Below are 21,276 nucleotides of genomic sequence, written 5' to 3'. Positions count from 1 at the left end.
TATTGTTATAATATTAGAATTAATATTATAATTATTATAATATTATAGTTATCATAAGTTATTGCATTAATTGCATAATTGTGAAGGAAAGGCGGTCGAGAGAAAGGAGCTGGCCACCCTAATCTTCTTAATGCCAATGGCTTAGTAGGGGAAGGCGGGCAAATTGTGCAACGGGGCAAGTTGTGCAATGTGCAAGTCCCCGTTTGAAAGGAAATAAAGAGCGTAATGAATCTTTAACGCCATTATTATATTTTACATATAATGCCTTTGAAGCACGTGAATTGCAGTTATCAGTTTTTTGGGCAGGTTAGGCTTGATCAACGGTATAAGGTGCTTAGGTCTTAGGATCTAAACTCGGATGCAAACGAAATTTTGTTTTTTGGATGCACAGTAGAGCTAGTCAAACTTTAGCAGTAGGGGTCAGTAGACATATTATGATGTAGTTGTATTTTCGCAGGTAAAATTTGTTCGTACATTTGTTAGTTTTCTTGAAATTTTGTGTTCTTTAAAAATAGTATAAATGGGGCAAGTTGTGCAATTGATGACGGGGCAAGTTGCGCAACTGTTCCTGTAAACCTGCTGATGGAATATACTTGTAAACCGCCTTAGTTAATTTACAAATGTTGTAGCCTATTATCCATTTTTACATAGTTTCAAAGTCTGGAGATAGTGAATGAATGTAAAAATAGCTGATTTGTTAGATTTTCTGTACTTTTGCTGGCCATAATATGTTGCTTAGTGTTGCTCAATTTACCCCATGGTGCTACACAGCTTGCCCACCATGGTGCTGCACAACTTGCCCCGGAAAAATAATCCGGAGCAAGTTGTGCAATCGTTACTTAAACTTGAATACAGTGCAAAATAATAAATAAAACCAACCAGTTTTTGTCTTAAAACTTGGCTTAATAGCATGTTTTTAAAATGCAATACTTGAGTCTTCGAAAAAGTAAATAAAAAAATAAAAAAATAGATTTAAAAAAAAAAAACCTGCTCAACTTGCCCCGTCTTCACCTACAATGAGAGCCTTATCTTCTCATAACCGGCCCATGAATCAAGTATGGGACCACTTTTACCTTAAATTAACATAAATTTTATGACTTCATTTTAAAATTATTCATCTTTATAAAATGATATTTCTGTGATGCAAACTTTTTTAGTTACATGCTACTTTAACAACATACTCTTAAAAGTTTCTGCAAAACTGGTAAAAAAGTAATTATCGTAAAATTATAGAGGAATTAACTTTGCCGCTGGACCTTGCGCCAGCAACTATCAGAAGAAAACAGGTCAATCAAATAAAATCTTCCGCTCTGCTTCATTGCAAGAATCACAACAAGTAGACTGGCATTGTAAACAGTATGATTAAAATAATCTCGTGAAAATTGTGTTTTCTCTAACAAAATTTTATCAAGTTCATCTTTGTCAGCATTTTATAGTTATAATCATATGTCACCAATGCTAGACCAGAGGTTGTCAAACTCTTTAATCTACGGCACACCAAACAATTTCGGAATCCACCGCAGCACATTGTTTTTAAACGTCAAAGAAATATTGCCTTTCATCAACGTTTTGATCAAAGAGTGCACGTTGAACAAACTATAAATGATATAACTTACTTAAGCTTTATTTTAAACAATGTATACAAGTGAGCAGTGGGATGGCGCAGCGGATAAGGCATTCGTTTTCCAATCCTGCAATCCTGGCTTCAGCTGGTTGTTGAAAAACACCAGTCACCACTACCCAGGTTGTAATAAATTGGGTGGACAATGGACATACAATAATTGCTGACAACAAAGCGCCGAGAGCAAGGAACTGGCCACCCCACTCTCGTTAGTGCCGACGGTTTCGTGCAATGAGAACCTAATCTTCTCATTCCCGATGCTTGGATGAAGTATGGCACTCACCTTTACCTTTTACTAGTAAATTCCTTAAGTTTCGCTACAATGTGACTGTGAGCAGTGATGGCAAAGTGGAAACGCAATGTCCACGTGGATTTGCACTGCAAGTAGCCTAATAGTCGGTATACTGTCGACCAACTGGTTCAGACGTTTAGGAGTTCATCTTATTTTTGCAAACCTTTATAATCAAGCGATTTACGCAGTTAATTGTCTGCAAATTGTGGTAGATCATTGTAACATGAAAGCAAATGCTTTCTTCTAAATAATTTTGACACTTCGTAGCTTTGCACTGCAGCTGCAACAAATTTCCAGACTTTCGACACACTCTTGTAGCACTTTTCAACACACACTGTGAACTCACTGTAGCACTGATCAAATTCACTTCATTAACTTTAGATTGCATTGTATAGCTTACCTGGGGCGATCGTCTTTTATGAAAGTTGAATATTTAAAATATCAATAGAAATCAAAACAAAATAATTTTGGCTAAAAATATCAAGAGTTTTTAACGTGCAAGACTAAACTGAAATAAATAGATGCAACACATGTTTTGTCACAAACATTGATTGTAGTTGTAATCGTAATTAGGATCAAATACTTAGAGATTTTAACCAGAAAACATATTACTTTTACTTTAATCAACGTAGTTTTTATTTTTAGTGTAAAAATGTATTCAACAAAATATTTTATTACTGGCATTCCAATGAAAAATGTTGACCAATTGGCAACAAGATATCCATAATATGAAGTAGTAAATAACCACAAACAAAAATGAAAGGTCAGTGGTGTTGGTAAACTTCTATGTTTTATATTTTATTTTACGTTACTTAATGTAATCTATTACGTCACTTAATGTAACGTATTACGTCACCCTATTACCAGATTTTTACACAACGTCGCTGCATTAATTTGTTTACTATTTTAGCTCCCATTCAAATACTGATAATAAACATAAATATAATATCCATTCTATTCTGTCCAAGCCAAACTACACTACTTTGATGCTTATGGTGATATTCAAACTTCAAACTATCGGAATTTAAAAAATTGTGCAAGATTTCAATAAAATTTTGTTTCCAGTAGGAAAAAGCTTGCCACTAAAGACTTCTAAGTTTCATTAGAATATATAAACTTGGCATCCTGTTTCACTACATGGCAACGATGCCTTACGCTGGCAGGTTGTCTGACATATGATTTTGCATTCCACAGACTTCGATTATAAATGTTTTTTTAATTCAAGCAGAGTTGTAACCTGTTGTAAGAAATGAAAAAAAAAGTTTCACGAAATTGCAAACTCAAACTATGCAAAACACAAATTGAGATCAGTGCATTCCTCTTTGTTTCAGAAAGCTTGAAACCTCATTCTTTTCATTGTCCTGTACAGGAACAGCAGGTTGATTAAATAGTACATTGTTGCAAAATCCTCCGCGAACTTATTTCGTACAGAAATCCCACATAAAATTAGGCTAGGTGATAAAAGAACGCAAGCTATGCAAACATCGCTATGTCATGTACATTGTGTAACTAATTGTTTCTTTGTTTGTCTGTGCTATAACAATGCTGGAAAAATTTAAATTGTTTCTAATTGTTCAGTGCAACGAAGTTTGTGCTAACTGTTGATAAAAGACCTCAGCCACCAAAAAAAGTGGAATATAATTTTCAAAATACTGAGCTTGATGCCACTCCAATGAAAACCAGTACCAGCAAAACGTACACGTTTAGTTTTACAGATTATTACACATTATTTCCATGCCTTAGCTGTTGTAAAGCGCCAATAAATAAATCATAACATTAGTATTAGTTCTTTTATTACAAGTTCCTTAGTTTAATTTTTTGCCCTTGTTATCACACTAATCTATACTTTAAGTTTGAAACAAGTTTTAACAAAGCAAATGCTTCAAATACACTGTTTCAAAAATATAAAACATATTTGCACGTGATTGTGAAGCGAGGATAAAACCAAACTGCTAGAAAAATCCTTTGTGTGATTTTTAACTGCACACTTTCATATTGGATATTTGGTTTTGTGTACAAAGCAGATTGGCTTCATTTGGCAACTTCACATAAATAATGGAATGGTGAGCGTGTTAGTATGAAAACCCCCAAAGTAGTTTCCCAAGGAAAAAATCACTAAACCCAACTACTCTGCATACACTAAAAGTTCAACCGTAAATAAGCGCGGTAATTAATGTTCAATGTTAAACATCAGATGCATCTGAAGTCATAATATTGATTTGATGAGATGTTTTGTGCTGGATTTCTAGAAAAATTAATTATTTTAGGCAAGCAAGTTTAAAAAAAAAAATTGCATTGTCCTTTGTTTCATATATTTACTGTCCGACCAATACGACCACTGACCATTTCGTATTGCATCCATTCCTGGACCGCGCCGTTGGTGTAGAATTAAGCATTTTCACTGAGATTATGGCTCAAACACCATAAAATTAAAAAAAAGGTGACTACTTTTGTTAAAAACATGTAAAGTATGTGTGTCCACTTAAAATTTCAATCAATTTGACGATAATCTCTTTTTGACTTTGGGAGAAATAAAACCTCAGAGTGTTTGTGTATTAAAAATTACGATAAAAAAGAACAGTGGATAGAATAAGCCAACACGCCTTTCAAAAATAGTTTAGTCCAAATGAGAATAAAGAAACAAGTTAAGTTTCCCTCATACATGAAACTAGCAAGATTTACACACACTCGATTTAGATTATCTTGGGTAAAGATAAATGTGTGTGGCATCCAAATATGTCCAAAGTTAAGAATTGTTTTGTTAAACTATCCAAAATCTATCACATGATCCAAACTTAGACTAGGAATACAAAGTAGATGGATGTACTCCAAAAACTAATAACGCATATGGCTGAACCACGCGATTAAATCAAAAAATATTTTTAAGCAAACTCAGCAAACTGTCTCATGAGTTGAATTCCAAAGATTTGTATTATGACGCTTCCATATGATACACGTCGATGACGTAACTAGGAATCGCGGACAGAAATTTGGAAAAACAAAATAAAATCGTATTTATCACAAGTATAAACATTTCTTACACAAATATCATCAAGGTAAAATTGTTTACAAACGATTTTAATGGTGTCCAAGGAGGCCAAGAATTGACTCTCCGAATTTCACACCTTGCTTGGTATAAGTAGGTCAGCACAATCTGCTGTTTTTTCTTTGATCGGACATTTGCAGACGTAAATCAATGAAAAAGATGAAGTTTTCAGCCGGACAAAGGATTAAGGTTGCCATGGATTAATTGGACAGATCATGGCTTGATTTCGACAAAAGCGGTTCCTTTTATTGTGATCACAACGTCTTAAATGACATTGCATCAGGGTCGTTAGACATTTTTTAGCATAAAGGAAGATAAATAAACACAGTGCTGATGAGGCGAAAAAGTCGAAAGAGGAATTTCAATCTCTTCATTTCACCCATTGCCTATATGCATGTAAACTTGCATGTTATACTATTCTATTACAACACCCTTGCGCAATATGACTAACACCAAAAACGTGGGCGGAAAAGTTGGATGTCGTTTGAATTCTGCGCATGCTTGCAAACTGTTCTGAAAAACATGTTGCACTAAATCTTAATTATGAAGTTGAAACTAACTTAAATCTCTCAGTGTTAGTGCTGATCATAAACCCTAAGGAGAAACAATTCAAACAAAATTCCAAAAACTCATGTTCCCGTAACGGGAACGTTGGCGCACAAACGGATAAAGGCAAAATTGAAACTGTTTTCTTGAGAAAGGACAACGTTGTTTTCTTTTTAGACGCTTGTTTTACAATGTCAAAATTAATTTGCTTTTTAAAACAAAAAAGCAATGTTTAGCTTTTTAAAACAGTTTAACTTTGTTTGTTTGTTTTATCTTTATCCTGCATTGCGGGAAAGCGGACTTGAGCGCTATGCATCGGTGTACGCCTTCCGACGTACACCTGATCCACGCTGCAGCCGACGGCAATGTCTGTTTCCGGTTGTCTACTCTACTTATGACTTAAATTTGGTACTACCCATTACTCGAAATCGATCACTGGGTAGAGGCAATTATCGTGAAGTTTCTTGCCCAGAGAAACAACAGCAAGTGCGGGTGGCTGGAGTCGAACATGCAGGCTCTCGACTGCGAGCCCAACGCGCTTGGTCAAGACGTTCAAGTTTAGATTATTATCGGATGTCAATCCAGAAAGGAACGTTGTGGACTGTTGTCCCCACCTTCCCGTATAGTTTGGATTTAAAAGTAAAATTCAAAAAGCAAAGTGCTTGAACAGGATTTATCGAGTTAACGATAGAACAAGACCGTGCGTCATCTTCTTGGCTACAGCTGTGTCACACACGACGAAGATCGCAGCAACCAATAACTAGCATCTCCTTTTGCTGTTGCGCTTTATGTAGTTCAACTTTGTTGCACTTTATGTAGTTCAAGTTTGTTGCACTTTATGTAGTTCAACTTTGTTGCGCTTTATGTAGTTCAACTTTGTTGCGCTTTATGTAGTTCAACTTTGTTGCGCTTTATGTAGTTCAACTTTGTTGCGCTTTATGTAGTTCAACTTTGTTGCGCTTTATGTAGTTCAACTTTGTTGCACTTTATGTAGTTCAACTTTGTTGCGCTTTATGGAGTTCAACTTTGTTGCACTTTATGTAGTTCAAGTTTGTTGCGCTTTATGTAGTTCAACTTTGTTGCACTTTATGTAGTTCAACTTTGTTGCGCTTTATGTAGTTCAACTTTGTTGCACTTTATGTAGTTCAACTTTGTTGCGCTTTATGTAGTTCAACTTTGTTGCACTTTATGTAGTTCAACTTTGTTGCGCTTTATGTAGTTCAACTTTGTTGCACTTTATGTAGTTCAACTTTGTTGCGCTTTATGTAGTTCAACTTTGTTGCGCTTTATGTAGTTCAACTTTGTTGCACTTTATGTAGTTCAACTTTGTTGCGCTTTATGTAGTTCAACTTTGTTGCACTTTATGTAGTTCAACTTTGTTGCACTTTATGTAGTTCAACTTTGTTGCGCTTTATGTAGTTCAACTTTGTTGCACTTTATGTAGTTCAACTTTGTTGCGCTTTATGTAGTTCAACTTTGTTGCGCTTTATGTAGTTCAACTTTGTTGCGCTTTATGTAGTTCAACTTTGTTGCACTTTATGTAGTTCAACTTTGTTGCACTTTATGTAGTTCAAGTTTGTTGCGCTTTATGTAGTTCAACTTTGTTGCACTTTATGTAGTTCAACTTTGTTGCGCTTTATGTAGTTCAACTTTGTTGCACTTTATGTAGTTCAACTTTGTTGCGCTTTATGTAGTTCAACTTTGTTGCACTTTATGTAGTTCAACTTTGTTGCGCTTTATGTAGTTCAACTTTGTTGCACTTTATGTAGTTCAACTTTGTTGCGCTTTATGTAGTTCAACTTTGTTGCACTTTATGTAGTTCAACTTTGTTGCACTTTATGTAGTTCAACTTTGTTGCGCTTTATGTAGTTCAACTTTGTTGCACTTTATGTAGTTCAAGTTTGTTGCACTTTATGTAGTTCAACTTTGTTGCGCTTTATGTAGTTCAACTTTGTTGCACTTTATGTAGTTCAACTTTGTTGCGCTTTATGTAGTTCAACTTTGTTGCGCTTTATGTAGTTCAACTTTGTTGCGCTTTATGTAGTTCAACTTTGTTGCACTTTATGTAGTTCAACTTTGTTGCGCAAACATAACTTTTATTAACGGCCAAAGAACAAAACACAAAACGCTTTACAACAATTCTCGCCAGGTAAAACCTGAATATCGCAGAGTAAAAGGGCAACATTGGATTTTTGCATCATGACATTTAATTGTGAAAAAGTTTATGACAATTGAAAATCGAGTTTATCCTGTCAATCAAACACAGAATAGCAAATCATAGTTTAACTAAAAAATATTTATCTGTTGTTTATTTCCGTTTACAAACGGATTAATCCAGAGTGGAGTCTAAAAGATTTACAAAACGACAAGCATATTGTGTGCTGACGTCATAGACGAACTGGAAGTTGAGCAAATTTGTTCCCAGGCTCCTTTTTTAAAATCGTACATCTCCACACAAGTTACTTTACTAAAAAGTATTTCTGGTTCAACTTTCGACTTCCGCCTTGGGACATCAAACCACTTCTGCAGTTGGTGATTGAACCTGAGATTGCTTTTCTTGTCCAGGTTGGGCCTGTTATGGATGCTGCAAAATACAAATTAACAAGCAGGTATTCAATTCCCAGAAAAGTTGTTGTACAGACTACACAGGTTAGTAAATACCGTAAAACTTCACAATGAAACTGTTTTTAAAAGTCAAAAAATCAAAATGATTGTTAAGTTTAAGAAGTTAGTAAGGACGAGTCGTAAAGATCGCCAACTGATTTGCTTTGAAGGCTAATCAAAATCGCCTGATATTAACCTGCATGCTAAATTTGCTAAGTTTGCTGTATTTGCTATCTTTAACACACATAGAAAGCTACAGCAAACTAACGAAGTTAATCATGAAATCCATCTAATCGACATTTGTTATCCTTTAAGTTACCGATACATGAACAATGTGATCATCTTGTGATTTATTCAATCTATTTCACCCATTTTTGTTTGTTTGTTGTACAACGAAATAAACTACTATTAACTCACCCTCCAGCTATGTCAATCTTCCCGCGCCAAACGCAAGCGCTGAAGTGATCCCTCGGAACAGTCAACTTCCCGAACCAAGTCCAGGAATCTTCATCGGCTTTGTACACTTCAATAGTTTCCAACGAACATTGAGCATTGTCCGGTAACCCTCCTTTAACCAAAACACAAATCTTGAATCAAATATTTACAAATTGATGAAACTATCACAACCAGTGAATTTAATTTACATTGTATATATGTCTTACTTTAAAAAGAAAACTTGCACATTAATTTGTTTATATGATTCCTTCAGTGAGTTTTTACCAAGTGCGTATATGTTCCCTTCAATCGCAACAGCTGCGAAGTGGAATCTCTCGCATATCATGCTCTTCTTGTGCTCCCAAACACGATCATAGTTCTTTTCAGGGTCCTTCTTTTTCAGGTACTTCTTAGGGTCAAACATTTGAACGGACTTTACAGTATCATAGCGTGGACATAAACCACCCAAACAATACAAGCGATCTGTAATAAGAACATACCTCATAACCTCTATGTTTTAAAAAATATCACATTGAAAAAGAGTATATTTTATTAGCTTTTCTATATGAAAATATGAAATGGAAAATGTTTTCAAAATTTAACAACAAATTTTTTTTTTAATGCTATCAGCCATTGGCGGCTCGTGTCATGGGGCTGCAGCCCCACCTTAAAGAAAGAGAAGAGAGAAAATATGTCTTCCTCTGTGTTTGTCCGACCCGGTTACTTTTTTCACTTAAGAATTGCGGATCGAAAATTAAAATGTTAAAGGTTTCGTTTGGCAAAACCGATTTTAGGAAAACTTCTTTGCAGCCCGAGATTCTGGATTTAATGCGCTCTGATTGGCTAAAAATTATCTTTGAAGCTCCACCTCTTTTGGTATTTTAAAGCAATTTTTGAATCTGTTGGGGCTGCAAGGAAAACAGCCCCACCTAACCGAATAACTTTACAGACTTTTTAAAGTTAGTTTTTATTTCTCAGAGCAACGATGAGCTAAGAATGTAGAAGTGTTAGCTGTAGAGTTAGGTTATTCAACAGGTTATCGGAAATGCTAGAGCATCTCAAAATCAATTGAACCTTGTATGCAACGGCTAGGCTAGTCAAGATTAAGCTCAATTCTAGTAAAGTTTGTCACTAAAGCAATTCTTTTAGTTTTTTTTTATCACAAGGCTCAATTTCCTGTGATGACTATTTTCTAATTGAGTAAGAATATAAAATATTATAATGCACTACACAGTACACACCGTACACAGACTATACCCTTGCATCAAGATTGTGACTGATAACGAGATCGGCATCTAATTAAATTCGAAGCGTGTCCATTGATGAGGCTTTTGTGTGTAGTTTTCAATAGTCATAGAGTATTCAATATTGATGAAAATTTGTGAACATTATACTCTCACAAGCATTTAAATTGTGTCGTTGTGCGCTGCACGATTTCCAAACATTTCAAATACTTGGAACAAGTAAATTGAACACTGTACATCACTTCACACATTCATGATGTAGAGATCAGTAAATATTTTTATCACGTCCAACTTCGAAGCGCAACAATACCTTGACAAAACACAAGATTTGAGAAACATCTCGGTGCCAGCAACGATTCGATTGTTTCCCATTTACCGTTGTCTGGACAATAACGTTCGACCGTGTTCGCTACTTCTTCTTCGTTCATTCCGCCGACGAAATATATTTTTCCTTTAAAATTAGTGATTAGTGACTTTTACAATACTCACCGGTACTGAAACCCACTGTGTTAATACTGATGCAGCCGCCATGATTCTTTCGTGAAAAAAAGTAGTTGATTTGCTACCCAATCGAACTGTTGTAATGCTACAAACAACAGTAGCCTACAACAGACTGTGATATCTCACTATCAATTGTTCCTTAACCAATTTGGATGTAATGGATTCGGATTAGGTTACATATTATATCTGAATAATAAAATCACCATGAGACTTTATTCTGCTTACCGTTCCAAGCTGCAGCAGCAAACTGATTTCTCGGTGTCGGCATCGGTGTCAGTTGGTTCCATGTTTGATCACCCTCTGACAGATGCATTCGATGGAATTCCATAGGCTCTTCCAAATTGCCATAAGTCGTGAAAACATACAAATGCTTTCCCAAAGCCAGAATAGATCTTAGCCGTTCGGTCTCAGGGAGCGTCTGAAACACATTGAGCATATTGATTTGACATTACAGGTGCTGTATTACTCACACATCAACTCAACATTTCTCCACTTATAAAATCAGTGCTTTTCGACTTTCAACGTTGCAGAATAATTACAAAAATTGCTCAACAAACGAGGTCAGTCAGCCTTGAAAACATCCGAAATATAAACGTAAACATCAAACATTGTTTTGTCCGCGCATTTAGGTAGGCTATTAGAAAAACATCAAAAACGATTTCATTTTGCAATTTATACCCATTTGCATTTTGTTAAGATACTTCCTACATGCAATGCAATTACAGAACATTGTCGAATGAAAATAAATGTTGGTGTTATGTGGTTGTAAAGGGCATTTTCACTATTACACTATTCTATGTATTGAGTTCAGAAGAGGGTAGATCGGTCTACCTGGCCAATTTGATCTGAAGATATCTTCCTTGGGTGCAACTGACGAACCAATGCATCACATTTTGTAGCTACCAACATTGCAATAATTGAAGTACTTTCTGCAAAGATTATGCAAATAATCTGTAATGATCAAGAGATTCGATTCGAAACAAACATTTGTTAGTCAAGTTTTGCTTTCGTTGTGAATTACAGTTAATTAGTCTAATCTCATAATGAAGCACTAGCCTACAACAGCCTAAATAAAACTTCAGAAATGCTAAAAAACCTGCTCACATGCCCGGTTTGCTAGTGACGTAATGAAACAGGTTAATGGCATATCACAATGACAGCACATTAAAGAACTACAAAAATAAAAATAAAATTTTGCAAATCGAATCTAAAGCACACCATGCGTAGAGGTTCACTCGGTTTAGCTCAGTAGTTACGCGCCCGGTTCAAGCTCACGCTACGCAAGTTCGACTCTCGGTGTATGCGCTTGAGCAACGCACTTTCAGGACTGCTCTCCATTCAGCGGCACCTAATGAATGGAATATTTCCCCGGCAACAAGACTTCAACAATCGAAAACTTCACTCTGTCAATCTCGGTAACCGGCCCTGAGTCAAGACTTAAGAGCCCCTACAAAGTATGCAACACTACCAGGAATACCCAATCAAGGCTTTGTCAGTCCGAGGATAAAGATTCAAAAACCATCCAACCAAGGTCTACTTCTCCGAATGAGTCTGTTTTACCACTCAGATTCGCTACTTTTTTTTAACTGCATTAGCCACTGGAGAACAGCCGGTTTTTGGTCATATCATCTGATCATAGAAATCTTCTGCTCTATTGAGTGGGCAAAAGATAACAATCCAGTCAGTCGTTGATGATATGGTTTGTGATGTCTTTCTCAACACAATGCTCGCAAGAAATAAAAATGACACTTCAAATGGTGAACGGCTAAGGGGAAAATTCAATGCTAATGCTAAGTCGGTTAAGCCATAGCCACACCTGTAGAGGCTTGCCAACTGAGTGATGTCGGTGTTGTAAGAGATGAAAGATCGCAATCTTTTGATTTATCTTTAGCTCAAATAACTGCAAAGGTATTTATTGGTCACTTTCACTATATGAGAAAGTTAGCAAGGGATACTAGTGGACGATTTTACCGCAGTTGAGGAAAGTGCTCTTTCGAGGGAGCATAGATCTTTCACAGCAGAGAATGGCTTCGCTTTATTGTTCATCAACCGAGTAACCTTGGTGAGTGGTGAGAACCTTGGAACTACGTTCGACAGGACGCCGGTTCGACACCACTCAAGAGCACGCGGCTGTGTCTTTGGCAGGACACTTAAAGGTATGCCTGAAGGTGGACACGAAGATTGGCTTCCTTGCCTTCCCGTCCACTTAATCTAAATCTTCAACCACCGGGTGTAATCCTGGATACGACAAACAAAACCGAGTAACAACATTGTTAAGTGTGACACTTCATTGCCAAAATACAAAACTCACCAGATTTCTTCCCCCTGCCTCTTTTTCTTGGCATTTTAAAACTTCAGTGATAAAAATCCTTGTGTTTGTTCAATAAATTAAAAAATTTTTGCAGTTACGTTACTGTCTGCATGATACAAAATGACGCGTGAATGCAACTTCATATGACGGTATTACTGGCACTGGCAGAAACTACAACAATGATAGAGCACAGGTGATTATGATGCTTAGTGACACATAATCAGTACTGATGTTATGTACATTATCAACACTATCGTGTTCAAAATATGAGATACATTTTTAAAGGTATGTTAAGGAAGGATGAACCTTAACACTTGCCTTGTGTGTTTTTAGATCTTTTTTTTGTGGATGGAAAAACAAAATTATTTAAAACACGATAAGCACTTACAATTCGCATAACTAGGATCGCAGTGAATTATATGTTTTATGAGGAATTTTTTAGAACACTTTTAAAGCGCTAGTCTAATTGACGTAGCCTAAATACGTTATCCTTGTAACTACATATTCATGAGGCATGGCTATAGGATAGTTCTTTCCATTTCTAGAATAGTTTTAGTCGGTACTAGACAAACACAGAAAACCTTTACCATCATACTTACAACGCAAAGCTTTAAAAAATTAAACTTAACATGTTGACACTCTGCTTTGATCAAAACATGAATGATTCCGTATTTTCATTTGATGAAGCACAGTCACGGAAACATCCAAACTAATCAAGGTTATGCTCTACGTCTCATAGGTCTTTTATTTCCATCGTACGTTGCATTGATTACAACTGTATTTCTGCAACAGTCAAAGCATCAGTGGAATACGAGACTCATATATATTAAAGTGGTCATATTTAAAACGTTCATCCTCGCCTCATAGGCTATCTCACTCATCGAAATAAGATCATACAGTCTGTGCTGTGTTCAAAGGTCGCTCCTTTCCCTGTGTCTCAATGCACCAACAACGCGTGTGATAACCTAACCAACTTGATATCTGGCCTGGTGTATTCTGAACAGTGGAGTTGGCGAGTCCTGCAAATCACTAAACTTCTTACCTGTTCTGCTAACATATATTCCTTGAAGCAACATAATATCTCAGTATTTGCCACACAACTTTCCACATTATTCCAATGTTAAAAAATGCTAAAATAATTAGAACAAACCACGTTGCTTTGCAAACTTAAGAATTTATCCTTGAGCACTTAGCTTTAATCCACACTAGTTGGATCAAAACTATTAAAATCACTGATAAAACATGCCAGAGGTTCTCCTCATAACTTTAAGACAAGCAAGCGCATTTATTATTAATTTCACTCCTGGTCTGGTTAAACCAATCACTTTATAGCGACACTAATTGTGTTATTTCTTGGATGTGTGAGTGTGGAAAAGTCAGGAATTTATCGAATTAATTTATCCTTGAGTTAATCCTCAAAGGATCTAACAACATTACAATGTTGATGTTGTTTTATAGCATACGTGGCACCTAGGTGATACAGATGCGTGGACGTCGCTATTATAGCATCTGGACAACAGGACAAGAAGCCAAACGCTAGGCCTCATCTTGCACGACAAACAGGATTGCCTTATTGGAGGTTTAAACGAGAAGTTTTACAAACTTGACATTTTTTTAATACAACTTCAAATTAAAATATGGCACTGTCGCAACACCTTAAGCTAGTCATGTTGTTGAGAATATCAGCCCAAAATGCAATATTATGAAAAGCATCATCAAGATTCGGGAAAAGTTGCCTTTTAAAACCTGATGTTTTGTAAATAGGTTACTGCGCATTGATTAAGCAGAGTTTTTTTTTTAATTATTTAAAATGTAAAAAAATTTATAAAACGCTAAAAATATATAAAATTAAAAAATTCAAACTAACCTACTGGAATAGAATAATAGCAATGGATGTAGCAGAGTTTTCTAATGTAAAAAAAATATAAAATGCTAAAATTATATCAAAATAACATACCGAGTCAAAGTAATTCAAAAATATTCAACAATTCAAAATTAAAATTCAAGTTGATTCATTCAGCCAATAAACAATCTCTGGAGTCTTTTATAATTTTACGTAAATGCATTATCGAATTTGATACTAAAATCCATGAGGCTTAGCTCATAAAATCTTGCAACCCTCGCCTCAATGGGCAGTTGTTTGCCGAAGACGCCTCTTATCTGCTATAGGTATTCACGTAATTTTGTGTCATTGATGTGTGTTTTATCTTGCGTAATTAAGCGCCATGTGATTTTGCCTCTCCTCTGCATTGCCGCTGCATTCTTATGCGTTTCTATTTTTGATTTTGTTAATGTAGATCAGTTTTGAAATTTGCATTCATGTAGGACATCAGTTATTTGGTTACTTCAAAAGGGCTAACATGAATATGACCGAAAACGTTTGGCATTTTTAGTTTATTCTCATGTTACTTTAAGATGTGAAATGCCGTATGGTTGTTAGGTTTTATTTGTCTATACTCCATATCATTATTGTAGCCACTTTAACAAGTCGAAATTTTGCCACTGAAATTGACTACAATGCAACCGCCAACCAATCAGAACGTGTTATAAGAGGCTACCGTCCAATTGTGACCCTTCTAGCACTCATCCAGAGAGTTAATGCTTGTTTTGAACTTTATTTGGTAATTACAGAAGAAAAAGAGCAATAGCAGTGGTGAGAATCGAACACGCGTCAATGAAATGACTATTTCTAGCCCTAACCCTAACCCCTAAGCCAGGGGTTCCCAACCGGTGGTACGCGTACCACTAGTGGTACGCGGGAACTTTTCAGGTGGTACGCGAGCAGCTCTCCTTTGCATGCGATATGTAGTAGTACTGTCAAATAAAGTAGGCCTATTACAACAATTACTTAATTTTGAGTTTCTAAAATATGCGAACAACACTTTTATTTCTTTCCGTACTAAATTCTCTGCACTCAGTAAGCTATTTTTGTCGATCTTGCTCCCTGCTGTCATTGTTATTAATACAACGCTGCTTTGCGAACTTAATGGTGTATGTGACGAAACTATTATGTGTGCAATGTGAATGGTGTCTGTGACGAACTATTACGTGTGCAATGTGGTCTGTGCAATTGCAGAATTGCGTTTATTCTGATGTTGGTTTTCCGACGTGTAGGCCTAATGGCTGAATCCTGAACAGCATTACATTTTTGTCTAAATATTTGAAAATGTCGAAGCGAAAGTACAGGGCAGATTATATTAAGTATGGCTTCATTGCTGTTCAACATCGTGGAGATATCTCAGTGCGTGATCTGCATGAAAACCCTTTCAAATGCAGCTTTGAAACCAAGTTTGCTTAAGCGGCATCTTGAGTCCAATCATGCAGATAAGATGAATCGAGATAAGAGTTATTTTGAGCGACTTGGGGAGAATGTGAAGCGACAGCGCATGGATCACACAGGCCAGTTTTACCGAAATAATCCCGGAATTGTGAAGATATCCTATGAAGTATCTCTTCTGGTGGCCCAAAACAAAACAGCTCATGTCATTGCAGAGTCACTTGTTTTGGCAGCAGCAAAGATATTAGTCAGAAATTTGATTGGAGAAGATTCAGTGGCAAAGTTGGATAGTGTATCGCTTTCTAACAATACTGTGAAACGACGCATCGAGGAAATGTCAGTTGATATCACTGACCAAGTGATCGCAGGAGTAAGAGATGCGAAGTTTGGATTTGCCTGACAAATTGATGAATCCACAGATGTCACAAACTGCTTGTCTACGTCCGCTTTACACAGAACGATGCTGTAAAAATGGAATTAGCCTATTGTTGAATCATGAGGTGTCCACTACATCAAAAGAAAAAGATATTTTCAACTCTTTGGATAACTTTTTCAAGAAAAATGAACTGGATTGGGGAAATCTTGTCGGATGTACGACAGATGGAGCTCCCTCTATGCTCGGTAGAAAGTCTGGATTTCAAGCCCATGTCAAAGCTGTGTCACCTCGCGTCATAAGCGTTCACTGTTTCATACACAGGTTTGCTCTTTGCACAAAGGTTCTTCCTGCAAAGTTGTTAATGTGCTTGAACAGAGTAGTCAAAATCGTAAATTTTGTTAAAACATCAGCTTTAAATACTCGATTGTTTAAGGTTCTTTGTGAAGATCTCGGCTCAGACCACACTTGTCTCCTCTATCACACAGAAGTGCGCTGGCTCTCTCGAGGAAATACAACTAAGCGTCTTTTGGAAATGAGAAATGAATTACTTTTATTTTTCCAACAGAAAAACCATAAATTTCAAAACGATCTGGAGGACGGAGGAGGAATTCATTGCAAGATTGGCTTATTTGTCAGATATATTTGAAGCATGGCAATCTGTATACACAGGCCTTGACAACGTACGAACTGGAAGGCTGACTGAAGGCCGATGTATTTTCAATTTTGAAGTTTAAGCTAAATTCACTTTATATTCCTTTTAAATGACAATTTAAACAATTTAAATTGCCAAAGTGTGATCACTGAATCCCAAATCACTGCAAAACTCCTAAAATTATGTTGAAAAAATGACAATATTTTCCGAAATACTGGTGTTGACAGACGCTTTTTGGATTTCCAGTACAAGTGCCAAAATCTATTCCGTTATTTGAATGGTAAAAACAGTAGGCTACAAAAGTAACTCAAACTCTCACAAAATATAGACAAAGACTCTATTTATCAACTAATACTCAAACCATCAACTTATACTCGCGATTTTAGCTACTAACAGATCGGCCTTCAGTCAAATTTTAAGCTGCACGTTGCCATGGCCTGTGTATAAAGGTCGCCATGATTTGAAGCGTTCAATCATTTAAATCTGTTATTGCAAGGGCAAAACTGCACTGTCGTAGACGTTGTTTCGAAACTGGGAGCTTTTATCCGAAAGCTGGAATTATGGAGGAAAAATGTGGAAAACAAGCGCTATGGTATGTTTAAATTTCTGTCAGCCCTTGAAATGGAAATCAGTGATGAATTTTCCAGAGAAATTACCCAGCACCTCTCGCTGCTAACTGCTGAATTGCAGCACTACTTTCCAGATACCACAAGCTTCCCATACATCACAGATCCTTTCTCAGTGGACCCAGCCGACCTACCTGTCGGTACAGGGGAACAAGAGGAACTGATAGACATGCAGAAGGATCAGACAGCAAAAAAACAACGCAAAGAATGTTCTGCAATAAACTTCTGCCTTAGTATGGCTTCTTCATACCCAACGCTAGCTTCCCACCCTGTTCCTACTGATTTTTCCTTCTAGGCTACTTGGGAATGCGAGCAGGGATTTTCTATTCTTATGAACATCAAATCAAAAAGTCGAAACCGACTAAATGCCCCTGGACAGTGGACATGACTTCAGATGTGCTATTAGCAAAGTTACGCCACGCATCGATCAACTGGTGAAAGATAAACAAAAACAAAAACCTCATTAAATTTAGTTGTATTGTGTTTGTGTTTAGTTGTGTCTTTTTCTTTGTAATTCTGATGCGTTCTGTGCTGTGTGGCGTAATGGACTCTGTGATGTTTTGTTGGTAACTTTGCTACTTTCGCTGACTTTACATCCAGATTCACCATCTTGCAAATAATTTAATATTGGATCGAATTAGTTGTTTTGAAAATAGTGGTACGTGTTGACAATCCGTGGTGGCTAAGTGGTACGAGAACATAAAAAGGTTGGGAACCCCTGCCCTAAGCCAACCAGCTGACAAAAAATCCATCACTTAATTTGCGTTCTATCATCTTCTTTTCGCCATTTTTTACGTCACTTAAACCGTAGCTTATGATTGGTTGACGGTTTCATTCTAGTCAATTTCAGTGGCAGAATTTCGACTTGTTAAAGTGGCTACCTATCATTATACTACTATGCACTATACCAGGGTTGCTCAACTAATCTTAACAAAGGTCCAGCTTGACAAGTTGAATACTTTGAGCAGTCTGGTGAATAAATTATTTAACACGCAACCACGAATGTTAAACTATTTCTACCAAACTACTTTTTTAAGTAAATGTAACTCGAATTGAATTCTGAGAAAGTGTTGGAGAATCTGGGAGTCGAAGCACCCCAGCAACTAGGATAATTACAGTAAAAATTGCTTCCTCCTAGTAAAAGTCTGTTTAAAGAATCCATGAAACGTGGCAATGAGCTTTTTCTTCCAAAAGCTCAAAGTCCACCATCAACACCCAGAAAGTCCGGATTTGGTCCGCGGTCCGCCAGTTGAGTAGCCTTGCACCATACTATTCTACTGTAAAAGAAGATTACTTCCACATGGACGCTTGCTTCTTTATTTCAGGATGCGTATTGCGTAGCCTGGTGTAGTATTAAGAAATTTGTGAGGCACAACAATCTAAAGGGCTGCTGGTTCATGTTTGCTTTCAAAGGAGGTCGTCAGACCACTTAGCATACGACAACTCAGCTAGTGCTTCAGCTCAGCAATTACATTTCAGCTGCTGGCAACTCAGAACAATAGATTTTCTTGTTTAGTGTGGACTTGCTTGCTTATCAATTGCTAAATTGAATTCGCTAACTTGTGACATGCAAAGTTTCGACTTGCTAAGACTCATCATTCTTGTGTTCACCTTAACGTTCTCTAGGCTACTTGTTCTCGCCAGCAATAAAAAATAAAATTGATTTGCGTTGAATTTAATTAACCAACTTCAGCCATGGTACATGTTACAACTTCATGAAATGTTGCTAGATCAGTTGTCCCTTGCTCAAAGGCCATTTGCTCAGTTCACAAATAATAATAAACTGGTGACTTGTAAGAGACTCGCCAAAGAATAGATTTGTAGCTCCTGCGGCCACTGCACACGTCTTTTCATAATAATAATAATAATGTAAAGGTTTTATTTATTGTTGCTTTACAACAGCTGTCTTTTAGCGACAAGGCTCATTTTTAAGTTACATCAGGTTTACGACGTTATCACATTATCACCCGACTCATTCTCACTGCGCTATGCAGTATAGAACACAATCGGTACCGTTTTAAAGTCTTCGGTTTGACCCGACCTGGAATCGATCTCAGATCTACCATAACCAGAGCCGAAGGCGAAACCGCTCGGCAACTGAGTTGGTTAGGTCTTTTCATAAATAATTGGTTCTGCAATCGGCGGAATTACAGGCTCAATGTTTTTTCTCTGCGTTGCTTGCAAATCCTCAGGCTGAAATTTCACAGAACGCTCTCACAGATTACTTGCTCTCTCGCATTACGTTACATTGACATGATTTTATGTCTATCTGCTTTGTTGGTCTGTTTTGTGCTGTGTGTAATCAACAAGTCAGAGCCATGTTTGTAATCTAAAAGCTGGTTCTTAAATTGCGACGGCAAGCGTCTCACTTCCAGAGGAAAAACTAGTGGGAGTCTTAACGCTGAGTATGCAACTTTCGATAAGTTATGGAATGAGTTGGTTTTCAATATATAAGTTTGTTACATGTTTCATGAAGTTTCAACGTGCAGTCGGACTTAGTAAAGCAGTTTCAATACTTATCAAGATGATCAGTGTGCTCCAACTGTAGAAACTCTCGTGATGGGTTTCAGTTTCAAGATTGATAAGCAATCAGTTTTCTATTTGAATAAGGCTTAATTTCGACAGACCAGTCTTGCTCTCTTTCGTTGCGTGGTGTCAAGTTGGCTTGTGCAACCGCTATAAGCTACAACAAAAAAAGCAGTAAGTGCAAAAAGTGCAATAGGGTGGGACATTTTTGATCCAAAAAGAAAATTTCACTTTCCGTTTTAAGATAATTTTTTTATTATTTTTCTTCTGGCTAGTTATAACTTAAATTGTAAGTGGGATGTACCCAGAACTTTCCTATGTAAAAAGGCATATTTGAAGCGGTTTACTGCCCCCGCATCGACGACCAAAATGCTGAATTTTCACCAATTTGAGATGCAATTTGTCATTGCTCAAAAAACAAGCGAGTTAAAATAGAAGGTGAAATTTCCCTCTTTTTGAAAAATAGAAAGTTTGACCACCCTGCGGCGGCAGAAGATGCACCTCCAAACTGATAAAAAATATACACGGAACTTTTTTATGTATATGCCACTTTTTATGACTAGCCTTTTTTGAATTTCGAAAAAATAGGTTAAAAACGACTGACCCTATTGTGCATTGTTACAAATATTACCCTTGTTAATCTGAAATTCATTAACATTTTGTTATGCCTTCATCAACTATTGATATTACCTTAAGCTTTGATATTATCATAAGATTGGTCATACAACACTGACCATCAAAAATCTGAGTTGTAAGCTAATAAAATTGTTTTTTGTTCAGCTCATCATGGGTATATTTGATGGAGGACCAGTCAAGTGTTCACCTTTTGAATTTGCCAGCAACGCAAATGGTACATTTTATTCGATCCGGAGGACGACGCGCGTGCAGTTTGTCGTATTTGCGTGAGATTGGCGGGACATTCATGGAAAAGCAGACCATGGTGAGTCACAATAACAATCATATATTTTCTTCGAAACAGATTGGCTGTGACTTCATGGAGGAACAGATCATGGTGAGTCACAGAACCAATCATAGTGAGTTACGTTGCTAATCATGAGTTGCCTATTTAATCATGTTATTGGTGAGTTACGTAGTTAATCATGGTGCGTTACGTTGCTAATCATGGTGAATTAGCAGCCAATCATGGCCTACATTACAACATAGTGTAGCTGCAATAGTCTGGAGATGTTGAGATTGTATAGGTCGAAGCTGGAATCAA

The 21,276-nt window shown here is 36.7% G+C and overlaps 1 protein-coding gene across 1 annotated transcript; it reads left to right on the top strand.

Moving 5' to 3' along the window:
* Positions 1-15,803: 15,803 nt before the first annotated feature.
* On the top strand, positions 15,804-17,826 carry LOC145774483 (zinc finger BED domain-containing protein 5-like). The gene is made up of 4 exons (XM_082585739.1): positions 15,804-16,247; positions 16,435-16,574; positions 16,819-16,964; positions 17,402-17,826. The coding sequence occupies exons 1-4, from the start codon at positions 15,804-15,806 to the stop codon at positions 17,824-17,826; spliced, it is 1,155 nt and encodes a 384-aa protein (XP_082441865.1).
* The last annotated feature ends 3,450 nt before the right edge of the window (positions 17,827-21,276 follow it).

The sequence above is a fragment of the Aplidium turbinatum genome, chromosome 7, assembly GCF_918807975.1.
Source record: "Aplidium turbinatum chromosome 7, kaAplTurb1.1, whole genome shotgun sequence".
Lineage (NCBI taxonomy): Eukaryota > Metazoa > Chordata > Ascidiacea > Aplousobranchia > Polyclinidae > Aplidium > Aplidium turbinatum.
The sequence above is the reverse complement of the archived record's forward strand: the minus strand, read 5'-3'. Positions and strand labels throughout refer to the sequence as shown.

Coding starts and splice junctions, on each gene's coding strand:
- LOC145774483 (XM_082585739.1), top strand. CDS start 15,804: ATGGCTTCATTGCTGTTCAACATCGTGGAGATATCTCAGTGCGTGATC. Junction 16,248..16,434: donor CTGACCAAGTGATCGCAGGA/GTAAGAGATGCG, acceptor AACTTTTTCAAG/AAAAATGAACTGGATTGGGG. Junction 16,575..16,818: donor GTTCACTGTTTCATACACAG/GTTTGCTCTTTG, acceptor TTTTTCCAACAG/AAAAACCATAAATTTCAAAA.